The 16,118-nt window shown below is 43.0% G+C and overlaps 1 protein-coding gene across 2 annotated transcripts in view; it reads right to left on the bottom strand.

The window, feature by feature from the left end:
- Nucleotides 1–16,118, bottom strand: part of ATP10A (ATPase phospholipid transporting 10A (putative)) — a 113,979-nt gene that overhangs the window by 54,276 nt on the left and 43,585 nt on the right. Inside the window, exon 2 of one of the 2 annotated variants that reach the window (XM_083847825.1) lies at nt 14,756–14,960. In XM_083847825.1, the coding sequence (XP_083703951.1) occupies nt 14,756–14,960 (205 nt within the window). Of the gene's footprint in view, nt 1–14,755; nt 14,961–16,118 lie in introns of those variants that run through there. The other variant, XM_083847826.1, reaches the window with a different exon arrangement.

Raw genomic sequence — 16,118 nt, 5'->3', positions numbered from 1 at the left:
AGTGAAGACCACTTCTTGCTTAACTCTTCTGCTGTATTATGGCATATCAAAATGAAAAAAAGAAAAAAGAGAAAAAAAGAGAAAAAAAAGAGAGAAAAAAAGGGAATTTATTTCAATAAGAAGAAACTGACTTTCCTCAAATACCTGACTTCACATTTTGACTTTGCCAAAGTAGCCTTAGTTCACTGCCTTCCTCTGAAAAAGTGCTGACATTTTAGGAACTCATAAGTATTTCTGAAAGGTTGAAACTTGTCAAAAGGACACTCAGTGATACTTATATTAGGTATTTTATGTACTCAGGGATTCCACAGAATGTATTTCATTTCTTCACAAGTCTTCTTGCTAGGAAAATGTTTAGTACCCTACCTATACGTCTTACTCCTTCCAATTTCTTAAAAATATGGGAAATTCATTCCTACTCTAAACGTAGCAATGGGAAAGCTTGTTTTCCATATGTAAGCAAACTTAGTCAAATTGCAAAAATCTGCTAAATATTGATTCCTTCAAAGCTGAATTTCAAATTAAAGTTCATTTAAATTGCAGATGTAAAGGGTTTTGTAAGTAGGCTTTAACAATGCTCTACTGAAACCTATTAAACCTGATAAGGAGTTCCGTTTAAAACAATAACATAGGTCTACAATAATAGGGCTGTGTCTCTTGGGGAAACACAGAGGTACAAAGGAGAGGAAAACATAGTGGAAAGAGCTAAAGGAAAGGTGTTTTCTTTAAAATTTTCCTTAAAACAAACTGCTCTCCCTTACGTCTCTGGCGACTGCTGATACACCACCCTATGAAAAGCTTATATTCTAACAAGGCAAAGTGTTGAGGGGAAGATGATGTCACAAGGCCTCTTCTACAGAGTGGGAAACCAATCGGTAGGCAAATCAAGTAACTATAGGGATCTGTCACAAAAAAGGCAACTGAATTTAGCTCTTTCCAACATGACTTCAGGGCTCTGAGATCATTCTGAATCTCTACAGTGAAATGCCAGCCTTTCCAGCTCTGCTGGCAACCTCACGAAACTGTCAGTTCAAGACGCAAAACATGCTGCTCTGCCAAATGAGTTAGTTCGACAATTACACAGTGTTCAAACAACATATTCCCCTTCATTAAATGTGTGTTGTATGGGTGATTTAATGGCCTGCTAGTGATATTAATAATGCATAGTTATTAAATGTTTTCCTTTATTCATCTGCCCTACTTTGCTGCTGCAGAAACCAGAGTTTGATGTTCAGTCCTTCCTTCCAGTGGGACAGCATGAGCACACCAGGATGCCCTTGCATGACAGTGACATTTACCCGATTTATCATATTCTGTTTATTGGCTATGGTGGGGATCTTATCCAGACTTCTCCTTGCAGTACAATTGCTGGATAAGGGTTCTGGGATTTGTTTTGGCGCGTATGTCTGGAGGAAACAAAAGGGGAGAAATGGAGTCATGGGCGCAACTCAGAGGAAATATTTAATAGACAAAAATCTGCCTCAGCCAAAAAACAGCTTTCCAGTTTAAAAGCTTTTAAGTGCAATAAGAATGTATCCCCCTAATGCATTGGTCCATCCTATTATTGCTTTATATAGCAGTACCCTGCATTTACCATATAAAATTAATCTGACCTTTTATGAATGTGCAACCGGAATTACATATTGATTTTATGTATCCAAAGCATGCAGACTGTTTATACACTAAAACAGTGAAACGTTTTAATGTCTAAACTGCATTAGTCTCTGGCAGAATTTATTTGTGCCACTAATTCACAAGAAAAGGAAGAAACAGTCTGATCTATGCTATTTAGGAACTAAACAGATCCAGCTGTACATCAGAATTTAATAGCTTTGTTTTCCACACTGACAACTACTACTATAATTGGATTTTTTTCAGTACTGTTTGTTTAAATGGAACAGAGATGTCCAGTATTTAGAAACAACGGAACAGCTGAACAAGCCAAATAGACGTTAGGGGGCTGATCTTCCTGCCACTGAACTAAGTAAAAGTTTTCCCTTTTGTAGAAGCCAGTATGAGGGAACAGCACAATAGTCAACCTGCAGGACGAGAAAGGTGTTGTTGGTAAGGCCTACGAGGACCTCAATAATTCTACGACAGACAGCTGAAGAAGCTGCTTTTAGGCAGTCATGAGACAACCCTACCAAAAGAAACGTTAATGCTGAAAACACAGACATGCAAGTTACGATGTCCCTTAGGATGACGGCAAGCCGTAGCAGTGCACTGAAAGTTACAGTGATGTGAATGAATCAGTTCAGTGAACACAGCAGTGCTGGGGAGAAGTAAGGAAACAGAGTACGTCGAGGCTGAAGGATGGATCCAGACCTGGACAATTAAGAAAGCGGTTTCTGGCTGTATCAAAAGCCAGCCACTAAAGTAAATGAATGGGTTCATAGTTTTGTATGTAATACCTCGGTATTAGCTCAGCCCTTAAACTCAACCACAGACCAAGCCTCTTAAGGGCTTACAAAACTCTGCACACAACCTGCATTGCTCCTCTGGAGGCTTCTTCTCTCCGTTTCCACAGACTGTGGCACACTCCCCACTCGCTGGGACTTTCCCCTTTCTGGAGATATTCCTAGCAATCTTTCTGCTGTGTTTCGTAAGTGCTGGAAGAAATTTCACTTGATTACTGGCAGAACCACTGCATGGTCATTTTCACTTGGGAACACCACACAGCTCAGGTCAGCTTCCAATTATACCTTGGCCTACTCCTGCTCTCACGCTGGGCAGTTGGCCAGTCCAGCTTCTTGTGGGATGAAGTTCTGCCAGCAGAAACGGGAGTAGGAAGGACTAAGACCCTTAAACAAGAAGAAGGAAGTGCCAAGCATCTCTCTTACATCACTTCACAAACAAAAAAAGATCACCAGAGTCCCAGTAGGAGACCGAGCATGGCTGGTAATGAAGGCTTTTCCTTATGAGCAGGAAAACCTAACAGGAGAGGCTGCAGTGTCCGGATGCTGTCCCATGCACCAAAGCCTGATGTGTCTGTCTCACCCTCAAGACAGAAAATCATGACAAAAGGAGCTATACACATTATGTTTAAGAAAGATTTGATGGGAATCTGTAGCATACAGCAACCTCCCAAGTACCAGAGAGATTCCAGTCCTTACCAGTCAGATGAGAACATGGAGGCAAAAAAGCAATCCTAATGAAAACAGATGTTTCATCCCAAATATTACAGAGCAGCATTCATATCGGCACTGCTACAGTTTTGTCAGCCTTTCCCTTAGTGTCTCTAGCATGAGGTTATACACCCAAGTAACATATCTCCAGGCTGGACACTGGCATACAGTCTGCGCTTGGAATTCTGTCTTGTAACCACAGCCATCATCCCTCGCCTGCTCTCATAATGCTCCCAACGCAAACGCGGCATTGAGAGCATTGTGGGCAAGAGCTTTGCTGCCTGGTCCATCTGTTCTCATCTATTATCCATGCCATTGATCAAATTCCTTTTCAATCGATACACTAAAGACTCCAGAAGCGAAGGTCAAACTCAAAGAATTCAAGGTGTGATTTTTTTTTTTAGATACAAACTAGGCTTTATGAAAGAAATTCACGATGGCCTTGACAGCTACAAAACAGGACAGCAGAGCTGGGAAACGATCTGAGGGGGACAAACATTTGTCACATGGGTAGGGATTCAGGTTCAGTTCCTCAAGCTTTGGCATGCGCAAACTAACTCCACTAACTCCATATGCCTTTTGGTTGCTTAATAGCTGACATGACCCACCTCTGTGTAGTTAATAGCAGGACGAAGCCATTTTTATCCCTTCCTGTTGCACTTCAACAGCCTGCAGGTCAGATCCCTGTGATCTTTGCCATACAGGCCACACTGCTATACAGGTGCATGAGTATGCTTAACCATTTGAGACACGGTTTTGAGTCCGCTACTTAATCGAGTCAGGCCAAAAATATAAGACGCAAAGAAGTTTGTTAAAGTTAAGTAGAGGCTGGTAAATGCTCATGACAACTTATATTTGCTTTCTAGCCACGTTGTATGGTAAACACCAAAATCTCTTCCTCCTAGAAACCAAAAGGGTAAGTGTTCCCTGCTTTGATATAAACCAGTCTGTTACTGTGCCATGAAGAACACTGAATTAGGCTGCTGTCCATAAATCTCCATGCATTACTGATGTTTTTAATTCGAAACCAAATGGAAGTATAAGCACTATAGTTCTTCATAGAGAACAGTATCATCTCAAGTCATGAGCCTACAAGACAATCATAGCTTTCTCACACACATATACACATATAAAAAGTGACTGACCATCACAGAATCATAACAGAGCCTGAAAATATGAGCCTGAGTATAACCAATGAATGGAAATTGTCTTGAATTTCTTGAAATAACAGTTCTGAGACATACGGCCAGCCACTTCCCATGTAAATAATATTTTAATGCAAATTTCTACAGCTCTCTGTGGCTTTATCAGTACTAAAACTGAAGGTAGATTGGAGGGTAGCAGGTGGAGAAAAGAGAAGTGGGATTAGGCTTATATCCTAGATGCTGAGATAAGTGCAGGACTTCCTCATTATGTTCCTCTGCCTTTTCTGGAAGAAAAGCAGACCCTTTCCCCACCTCAGTGCTTCCAAAGGAACGTGACACCATACCATCATTGCTGCAGGTACACATGGCATAATACCGTGAACCCTCCTGCTTTTGATACCACAGCTGGGATTGTGAGAGAGGAGTGTATTATGATGTGCTTGCATTTCAAAGATCCTGGCCCTAAAATCAGAAGTTCTCAGCATTATATTACAAAACCTAATTGCTGAGAACAGTTTCCAGGTATATCCCATTCCCAGTTGAGAGGCCAATGTATGGTGAAGGAATAAACAGTTTGAGTTTTTGCTTAGTAAAACTGAATTAGGCCAGGAGATCAGAAAAGTCATGACAAAGCAATACAAAAAGATGACTTTAATGGGAAAACCTCTTCTTAAATTGCTTCACGTGTAAATCTTTACTTCTCTTTAGAAAGGAAGCAGCATTTTGTTCTCTACAGACCTGGAATATTCCTTTGTTTTTTAATACTTTTTCAGAGAAACAGCAGAATGAGGAGATGTCGGACTAGCCATACAGTGAATGAAATCTCCTGCCTCTCTCGAGGTCAGCTGCGGCACAAGCACTGGCATAACACATTTCCTTACATGGCTTCACCACTGTTCCACCGGTGCAGGAAGTCTTACCCTGGGGATGGGAGGTCCCTCGCAGCCAGGGCATTCAAACTTAGATTCATCACTTCAGCCCCTTTAACCCATATTTAAACACAAAAGCATAAACAGCTAACATCAGTGGTAAAAATCAGCTACTCAGCACCCTTCCGAATCGGGATCTTTACCCTACCTTTCACCCCCAATGCTTAGATCGAGAATCCAAGATTTTGTCTCACATTTACTCAAATTGCTTGTCCCTCTCATTAATCTTTCTTGACAATCAAACTTGTGGCCTGGACACCTGCACGATGGAAACCAGAAAGAGATGGCAACCTTGATCGAAACTGGCTGAGCAGGAAGTGAACCATCGTTCTTTAGTTTTTTATTTGCATCCTTTGCCCTCACCTCCCAGTGTGAGCCTGCTGACTAAATGCCATGGCCAAGAGTAGAGTGAAAAACTGTACTCAGCAGTCCTCTAGGACTCATGGAGAGCACAAGAGTTTGCCAAAGCACTGACTTGGATCCTGCTCTGCAACAGGACGTTCTGCACACAGCTGCTATATGCTCGTTTTCTTCGTTAGAGAGATGGTAGTCGCTTCCTCTTTAACTAGTGATGTTCATGGTTTCCACATAAGTCATCTCTGAACATGGTGCTATCCAAAAAAAGATACAACAGTATAGATGTAGAGTCTTTCATAGTGATTCAACTTCCATCAAAGAAATGTACTGAACATTCAAGGTGTGACCTCTAACAAAGGTCTTCACAGGGTTTGACATGCGAGTGTTTTTCACTGACAAACCCAAGTTTTCTTACAAGGTTAGTTTCACTAAAATCCACAGCTAAAATGCAAGCAAATAGCTTTTAATTTAATATACTGGTAGTGCATAGGAAAGAACATTATTTTCTTTTGTTTGCTTGGTTATTTTTTAAAAAAAAAAACTTTTTTCCCTCAGGGAAATCTAATTTTGGCAATGTGTGTGGGACGGAGCACTAATCTTCTGTTTTAACATGTGTGTATCTGGAATTTTCAAGTCACTTTTCCTAAACTTGTAAACCCTTTCAAAATACTGCAGAAAAAGCAAGGCATAAGGGATAACCCCCAAAAGATGCTAGAAATACATTCACTGTTCTTGTGGCCCGATTCTACCCTTTAAAAGTGCTTACAGTCTAAATATGACTGAGTATGCTGATTAGTCCTCATTTACGTGATTATAACAGAGTACTATTCCCACTTACCTAAGTGGGACCACTCAGTGGATAAGGAATTAGCTGGATGGTTACATTCACAGAGTTGTGGTCAATGGCTCGATCTCCAGGTGGAGACCAGTGATGAGTTGTGTCCTCCAAGGGTCTGTATTGGGACTGGTGTTATTTAACAACTTTATCAGTGACAATGCACAGTAGGATTGAGTGCACCGTCAGGAAGTTTGCCAATGACACCAAGCTGCCTGGTGTGGTTGACACAGTGGAGCGAAGGGCTGCCATCCAGAGAGACCTGAACAGGCTTGAGAGGTGGGCCTGTGAGAACCTCCTGAGGTTCAACAAGACCAAGTGCAAGGTCCTGCACCTGGGCTGGGAAAATACCAAACACAAATACAGGCTGGGTGACAACTGGATGGAGACTGCAAAGTGGAGACTGCAGAGAAGGACTTGGGAGTTCTGGTGGACAAAAGGCTGCATATGAGCCAGCAATTTGTGCTTGCAGCCCAGAAAGCCAACCGTATCCTGGGCTGCATCAAAAGAAGCGTGGCCAGCAGGGTGAGGGAGGGGATTGCACTTCTCTACTTTGTTCCAGTACCTAAAGTGAGCCTATAGGAAAGCTGGGGAGGGACTCTTTGACAAAGAGTATAGTGATAGGACAAGAGGTAATGGTTTTAAACTAAAAAAAAAAGTATGTTTAGATTAGACATTGGGAAGAAATTCTTTACTCACAGAGTGGTAAGGTGCTGAAACAGGTTGCCCAGGGAAGTTGTGGATGCCCCATCCCTGAAAGTGTTCAAGGCCAGGCTGGATGGGGCTTTGAGCAACCTGGTCTGGTGGGAAATGTCTGCTCATGGCAGGATGTTGAAAATAGATGATCTTTAAGGTCCCTTCCAACCAAAACCACTCTGTGATTCTATGATTCTATGATGACAGCGTGAGTTTATTACTGGGACAAGTCGTGACAAGGAGGTTATAACTATGCCCATTCTTGTGTTGATTTAGAAGATTCAGTCAGAATCTTTGAGGCAATAAGCTTGTATCAGCAAGTTGAAAACTAGTCTGTCTGGGAAGGCTGCTGTTTCAACTTCACCTGTTCTTGCACACTGCCTTAGCTTAACTAACAAAGATGGCTACACAAGAAACCTTAACTTCCTTTAGTCTAAATCAAAACTCAGAAATTCCTTTCCTTTCCTTTCCTTTCCTTTCCTTTCCTTTCCTTTCCTTTCCTTTCCTTTCCTTTCCTTTCCTTTCCTTTCCTTTCCTTTCCTTTCCTTTCCTTTCCTTTCCTTTCCTTTCCTTTCCTTTCCTTTCCTTTCCTTTCCTTTCCTTTCCTTTCCTTTCCTTTCCTTTCCTTTCCTTTCCTTTCCTTTCCTTTCCTTTCCTTTCCTTTCCTTTCCTTTCCTTTCCTTTCCTTTCCTTTCCCTTTCCTTTCCTTTCCCTTTCCTTTCCCTTTCCCTTCCCTTCCCTTCCCTTCCCTTCCCTTCCCTTCCCTTCCCTTCCCTTCCCTTCCCTTCCCTTCCCTTCCCTTCCCTTCCCTTCCCTTCCCTTCCCTTCCCTTCCCTTCCCTTCCCTTCCCTTCCCTTCCCTTCCCTTCCCTTCCCTTCCCTTTTTCCTTCCCTTCCCTTTTTTCTTTTCTTTTCTAGGAGAAAGTTTGAAAGAAAGAGAGCTTGAATGCAAAAACATCCACACTGAGGCACTGGGCTGTTTTTGTGCCAGAAGCATGAGCTGCCCTTCCCAAAGTATCTCATAGATAGTGCAGCCTACAGACATCAACACAGCCAGGCTTAGAGTGCAGCCCTTCTAGAAAGCAGTCTCGTCTTCTCTTCTGGACCAGTTTCTGCCTAGGGCTTACAGGGAAAGAAAGAGGCATATAAATGACCTAATGCTTGGAACAGGGAGCTGTGGGACTGCTTCTCTAAGTCCAGCTGTATCCTGGATGCTTCCTCCACTGTGCAGCAACAGGTAGGGCTGGATGAAACCTAGAGCTGTAAACGCAGCCCAGCTTCCAGGCTGGGATAAAAGAGCAAATGTGCTTGCAGTAAGCATAGGCTCTGAGTTTATACATATTCCAGAAGGGCTCACATACTGACTTGCAAGTAAATCAGCCTGATGAGTTATTTTGGTGCTAGTCTGCATGCAAATGAACCCTCCAAACAGGCAGACACCATAATCAAATGTGCTTTTTAGACAAAATAAATAAGCAGCCACAAAGTCATTTGCGAGGCCTATCTAAACCTGTTTAATCATGCTAGTACAAGTCTGTTTTGAACAAAGGTCTACTCTTACGAGAAAAAGAGAGAAAACAAATCTATCACCTACTCCCACCAGCTCTCAGGGGGGATACATGTGCCTTCTCAAATGGGATGGCAGCTGCTAGATTTAACTTAGCTTTCAGCTGACCTGAAGCTTTCCACATAAACATCCAGGACATGGCCAGTGGTTAATAAACCATAAGCTGCTCCAGGATCCACAGTGAGTCTTTGTGGACTTTGTTGAAAGGCATACTGAGTAAAAACAGTGGAGTATTTTGTTTGTTTCGTACTACAAGGCAGCGAGAAAATGTAAATGTTTTTCATGAGTCTAGATTCATACTATCAAAATATCCTAAATCAAGTTTATGAGACCTGAAAGGGAGTTTTGAGCTTTTGCAGTCAAAGCTGTATCTGCTTATCCACTCCATGAAGAGCGGCTGAGAAAATGTTTCACATGCATGTAAAACATTCCACACGCAATTATGCAGGGTGTGGTGGCAAAGCAACCCAGAGAGTCATACAGAAAACACATTGATTCTTCTTTCATAATGTGTCTCCTATTAGATCCAGCGCGCCAGAAATGGCTGCTGTGACTAGACAGCAGCGAGGGTGGGTTAGAAATTAGATGGAAACTGGTGCAATACCAAGAAACACTTGCTTTTTTCCAAGAGATGCTTACTGGTCATGGCTAACACCATTAGATCAGCCACAGGGGGATTCAGTGAAGTACTTTCTCCTAGCTGTGCTCTCCAGAGTGTCACGCTGCACAGACAGAGCTGATCTGTGTTTGGATGTGACGACAGTCTACTATCCTTCTGACTTGAAAGGCAGAGCATGCAGAAATCCATTTCTGACTATTTTAAACATTTCTAACACACCCTGTCACTATAGTATCTGGATAACAAGACCGAAGTATTTTAAATCTTGGAGGAAAAAATGAAAAATCTCCTATTTCTAACCTACTCGCTGCATAATTTTGTTACTTGCAAGACTGACTGTCTTGAGTGTCCAACGACGTACTTGAGTGTCCAACGACGTACACACTCTAACTGGAATTGTCAGATGTACAAGCCACTGAGGAATGAACGTATCGACGGCTCTTCACAGCTTGCCTATTGATAGGATGTAGAATCGTGTACAGAAAGCACAGTGTTGTGTCAGACAGATCACATTCGTTAACAAACACAAAGCTAACAAGCAATATGTTCCCGGTGTACTATAAATTACTCAGACGAATCAAAGCAGCACTAAAATAAGCAGTATTTCTGGTCACTTGCACTGTAAAGGAAAACAGTTTCTTGGAATTCACAAGTGGAGAGGTCCGATCCAAGCCCACAAATGCTGATCTTGGATCTTCTGAGCATATGTTTAGAGCATAATAACGTCTGCAAAACACTGGAGACAAGGATACACAACTGCTTCTGTAATTGCTTATTGCTGCATCAAGGGTCAGGCCAAAGAGAGATCAGAACGGTACTTTTTTGAACAAAGGTTTGGAAGACGGAAACAGTAAGACCTGTTGTTACACCCACTGTGACTATAGATCTTATATGTTGTTGATGCTGAAAAGAGACACAAAGCGACACTTCAGACTATGCTGGCTGAACAGTGGTTGCTCTAGAGGACATTTCTGCCCAATATGACAGCTCTGGGCTTTCTCTCTTGTCAAAGGGGGAACTGGAGAGCGTGCTGTGGCTGCAGGAGGACTGCTCGGAGCACACTGCACTTCAGCGATTCCAAACGGATAATGAAGCTCGCTGGAAAACAGCCTGCAGTAGACCTGTGGGACTGTAAATTGCATGGGTGGGCACAGGGCAGCGGCAGAAGTAGGAAGCAATAAAAGTGTCTTAAAACAACTATTCCTGCCTCTGCCCCCACTCCTTTCCCATGCCCAGTAGAGCTGTGGGTATAGAAATAGCTATCCTTTATTGACCTACTTCACAGGCACGTGCTCAGAAGCAATCAGTTAGTTCATATAAGAAATGCAGAAATGCCAAGCTTTGTAACACAGCTTCTTTTAAAGGTTTGAGATACTGCTACAGAGACATCATTCAAAGACTGCTATGGGCAGCTGATACTTTAAGAAGAAGCTTCCAAAAAATCTTTGTTTCTTGTCCCATGATAAGCCACATGACCAGGCAAGTCATTCTGTAAGGAGGGTGGGGGATGACTTCAGCAGTGTGGGAAAGAGAGGGTCAGGACTACATAATCTATTTGTTTGTCTTCCTGCTTGAACAACAAGGCTGTAGAGTGAGACAGAACCAAAGAGCTACAAGCATAACCAAGTTATTCTGTCGTGTAAAATGTTAATAAAAAATAAAGAAGCATTCTTGTCCAATGCATGAGCAGCTTGGAATGCAGGTCCTAGAAAAGATTTCGGAAGGAGCTTTGCTGAGGTTTGGTAAAAGGCTGGTCAGCGTGTGGTACAAGAAAATGTCGGTCTTCCAAAGTACTTTATGGGATCTAACAATAAGCCCTCTCCAGTTGTGGTGACTTAGACATACCCAGATGGGAACTGAACTTCACAACCTAAGTATCACCTTGCTATTCCACGCCATGTGGCTGTGGGCCTCATACTCATCCAACATTTCCCAAGCAGCGTCCTGTATCCCACTGCATAACTCTCAGGAGGGTAACACCTTCAAGAAATAGTACGAACCCACCATTACTAATATCGGGTGAGGAATGTAACACTGGTGCATGAATTAACAGTGTGCTCAGACAGGTTTTGGCCATGACTTTAATGAGGATGGCAAGTATTCTTCTGGATGACTTACATGGCACTGTTACAGAGAGGCTCTGTGATGCTGCAGCCACTGAGGACTTGGAACTTGCAGGTGTGCACTTTGCCTACAAGTTAATTGACACAGGAACCTGGGCTTGGATATTTCCTGCTTGCTCAGCTATTTTAGGAGAGGGGTGTTAGTCACGTGTGGTTTTCTTACAAGCTCTCTTTCAATACTTGAGATACTTGAATACTTTTTCCAGTCCTGCTTTCATTGAAATGAATGAGCTTTCTGTCACTGATGCTAGTTTAACCCCTGACAAATTACTATGGAACCTACTGCTACCATAGGTAGGCATCCCGTGATCTAGAATTTATTTTAAGAAATAACTTATCCACATATTTGGGAACATACTTCTGGGATGGAAAAGTTCCATGATCATCTTATGATACAGGGAACTAAAATATATGAGGATGGGCTGGAAACAGTGTTAGGTGTCTACAAAGCTGACTACAAGTACCTACAAGTTAACTGATTTCCTCAGAATGCCTGCTCAGGTGCCATTGAATAAAGTATGGCTGAGTAAGCCATGCCACGTATACAGTGACTCTGCTGCTTGGCACATAAACCTAGCTGCGTGGCTGGTGGGCTCTCTCAGCCTTCTTCCCCAGTGAGGCTCAATTCAGTCTCTGATTACCTTTAACCTGTCTGAGGAGGAAACGACACTGCCACTCACACATACAGTCTAAAGGTTAGAAGTCTTGCCGAACTGTACAAAATCCAGATTTCAGCTGCCTGGTTTAGATCAGCAACTTAAACCTCCGCAAGTGTGACAAACACGAGATTGCAGGGATAGTCCCTTCCCACTTTTCCCGCTAAAGCTGTACTACAGAATCACCAAACCACAGAGTGGCTGAGGTTGGAAGGGAATTCTGGTTGCCATCTGGTCCAACCCCCTGCTCAAGCAGGGCTACCCAGAGCAGATGTCCAAGCAGGCAGACCCCCTCTCTGGGCAGCCTGTGCCAGGGCTCCTCACCCGCACAGCACAGAAGTGCTCCTGGTGCTCACAGGGAGCCTCCTGTGGGCCTGTTTGTGCCCAGGGCCTCTGGTCCTGGCACTCGGCACAACTGAAATGAGCCTGGCTCACTTTATACCCTCCCTTCAGGTATTTACAGATGAGATCCCCCCTGAGACTCCTCTTCTCCAGGCTGAACAGTCCCAGCTCTCCTGAGCCCTTCCCTTTATGAGAGATGCTCCACACTATCTTAATCACCTGGACTTGGTCCAGGATGTCTGCATCTGTTGTACAGAACCCAGAGCTGGCCCACCACAGCAGAGTACGGAGATCATCTCCTTCTACCTGTGGGTGCTAACTCTTCCTCATGCAGCCCAGGAGGCTGCAGGCCACCTTTGCTGTGAGGGAGCATCGCTGCTCGTGTTTAGCTTGGGCACTTGGACCCCCAGGGCTCTGCTCTGCAGAGCTGCTTTCCAGCTGGGTGGCCCCGTCTGTAACGGTGGTGGGGGTGTTCCTCCTGGGTGTCAGGCTTTGCACTTCCCTTTGCTGACCTTCGTGAGGTTCCTGTCAGCCCATTTCTCCAGTCTGTTGAGATCTCCTTGGATGGTGGCATGGCACTCCAGTGAATCCACCACTGCCCCCCGTTTTGTGTTACCTGCTAATTTACTGAGGGTGCACTCGACTCCACCATTCAGATCATTAATGAAGATGTACTAATGCATGTATGTGTTTGTTGGATAGTGACAGAAGAGTGGCTCCACAGCTTGTGGCTCAGGCACACATTTAGGGGTCACGGCTTCCAGCGCAGGGGTTTGTAAGGTTGACAGGTACCCCCAGGAATCACACTCCAAGTGCTGAACCCTGCCTGCTGTCAGGGAAGCCGTGGATCCTAATGAAGTAAAAGGGATTCCTCCAGGCATCCTCTTGTGATGCTCTGTACTTGTATACATCATTTTCTTTCACTGTATTTACCAACACCTTCTGCTGTGTGTCAGAAGGTCTTGGATCATGAAAATCCAGCCATCTGCTGCAGATGAATGGGGCAGCTGGTACCTTCCTCGGTTTTCTTTTGAGAGAGAGCTGGGCCATGCCCTTAACTTCCAACTGTACATAAGATAATGAAAGCATCCCTGTATTCAGTAGCCTATATGCCATCTACAGCTTTTGTCCTACATAATGTGCCTGAGGTCATGCAGGATGTCTGCGTTAGCAGAGAACTGGGACACATCATCTGAGTACCTCCCTGGAGCTCTACCCACTGGGAGAAATTTCCTCTCGGTGGGAACAGGATAGGACTTTTAAGAAGCAATTTAATTAGCTTCTTTGGAACAATCAGAGTTTTTGAAACATTTGGCCTGTAGCTCATTAAGCTTCTCGTCACGGTGGTAGCTTACATGTGATGTTGAAATTCTATGTGGAATTCACTTACAATTAAACAAGTCTTTATCTAACATTTTTACAAGCTATTCACAGAAAGGCTCTGTCTATCATAAACGGTTATTTGGAAGGCACATTGATTTTTATCCTATTGATTGGGCTACAATTTCATTAATACTGATACATATCAGGACAGCCATAGGCTTCTGTAGTTAACCTTTGATGACAGTGGTAAGAGCAGAAGCTCCCATTGTTTGCAAAATCTCTCAAATGAGAATTATGAGGGAAAAAGATGTAGCTGAATTCTATAAAATATTTTTTTTTTCACAGCAAAATACAGGAAACTGGGGTTACTTTGCAGGAGAGGTGGGAAAGGAGGGCATACAAATAAATACTATTTCAGTAAGATTGTTAAATCAAGTAATTTCCTTCAGGTAATTTCCGCTAATTCTGCTGACAGCAACTGAACTGCTGGATTTTGTTTTGTTTTAAAACAGTGCTGCTGGGCAGAGATAAGTACAGTGAGAGAGCAATAAAACAGATTTTCAGCACACACACCTCCAGAAGGCATGCATCCTGCCCCTTTAAATCTTACAAGCTTTAAGTGCTGGAAAGAGATTCTGCAGCACAGAGTTTTAGGCAAAATTCTCAACTGAAACTGATCTGGTCTGCAGGCAGGAAAAGTAGTTTGTTTATATTTGAGTATCTTCTCATTGGGCGGTTAAAATGTTTTCGAAAATCAAGCTACAATAGAAGCCAGCAAAACCCCCCAACATTTTCCAACCGCACACAATTGCCCCAGATAATTCCTATTCAAATTCAGGGAACAAAAATTATGGTAAAACTTCTGATACTATTATGAGGTCAGCTGCTGGCAAGTGCCGGTGTTTAATGACAACCATAACAGTAACTCATTAGCACTCCTAGAAAAAGCAGATTTAGCTGGTGTGAAGTGGATTGGTGAACAGTTAACTCACCTGAAACAAATTCTTATCTTAAGTGAGAGCCAAGAAGGGTGACTTACCAGCTCTAAGAACCTCCTCACCACCTGTCTCTGTTTTAAGTTAGTTTCACCATCCAGGTTAGCTGTTTCTATATGGCACAGCCCATCGGGATCACTTGAAGAGAGCAGCAAGATATCAGCAGGTATAATTTCATTACAGCGAAGCTGAACAAAGTCTCCAACTTGCACTTCTTTCCAGTATCTGCTTATATATTTCTTCTCATTCCTGGAAAAAAGACATTTATAGAACAGACATTAAAAAAATATACATAGACTAGAATGCCTCACATACTATACAATTTAATTTGTAACAGGAATACGGTGCCTTTGGAAGGTCCTCAGGTACTCTCAAGTTATGCCAGCAAAAGGTTATGAAGGCTGCCAGGAGGTGTCTTGTCACCAATTCAGCCCCAGGTCAGAGTTCCCAAGTCCTCTAAGAAAACCAGATGCTCTTTAAGGCCCGAAGTACCATGTGATATTTAGATGAAAGAGATGAAAGTCTGTTAATGAAAGAAAATTCCAGTATTTGTCACTAGACCTAGGATTACAAGGACATGTCATGGAAAAAACACAGTCCTACCTGCTCTACAGGGAAAGGACACAGTCCTTTTAAAGGACTCTTCTTTTTAAATATTTGTGCAGTATCTTCATATTAGCCATAGTGTCATCTGTTACATAGGCAATTTCTGCTTAGTTCCTCTGAAACTTTCCTTTGGGTTGTAATTTCTTTGTCATTTCAAAAACTTACCCACTTGAAACACTGATCCATGCGTTGTCTGTTTAGACACAGTCACTAAACCTGTCTAGTTTTATAGGTCATACTAGTTTGTTTTTTTTCATTTTTTAACTTTTTCTTGAGAGCATGAGGAAAAGGACACAGCTGATTGCTTAGTTAATTCCAGCTAAAACTCAGGTTTTTAGTTTTATAACAGCCAGGCTCGAGTGCTTTCTTGGCATTTGTGTAAATTGCTTTCTTCTGCTGTGTTTTTGAAAGAAATGCACCTCAAAACAGCTACAATACTACCCTGGTACAATACCTCCTGAGAACAGGAAGCCGCTGTTCTGACACTTTCCCAAGCTGTCACAGCACACCGCCTTGCACGGTGCAAGCGGTGGCACTGCTGTCAGCGCTGGCCCCCTCTCGCTGACGCTGGAGCCAGGCTCCCTTGCCAGCACTTTAACTGGCAGGATGGGATCCTGATGGGGGGTTGTCATTTTACGTTCTATAAAATATATCATTTAAAAATACATTACTTATAGTAGTAATGTGAATTGACTCGTAAATAGGAGGAAATATGGAACTCCTGCTAACGATGTTGCTTTGGAGTTACTGCTAGTGATGCTATGCCTAACTCATCCTTGTCATGCCTTTGTTGGTGTTGCA

This window comes from Anser anser (genome assembly GCF_964211835.1).
Source record: "Anser anser genome assembly, chromosome: 1".
Classification (NCBI taxonomy): domain Eukaryota; kingdom Metazoa; phylum Chordata; class Aves; order Anseriformes; family Anatidae; genus Anser; species Anser anser.
This window is presented reverse-complemented; position numbering and strand designations above follow the sequence as displayed.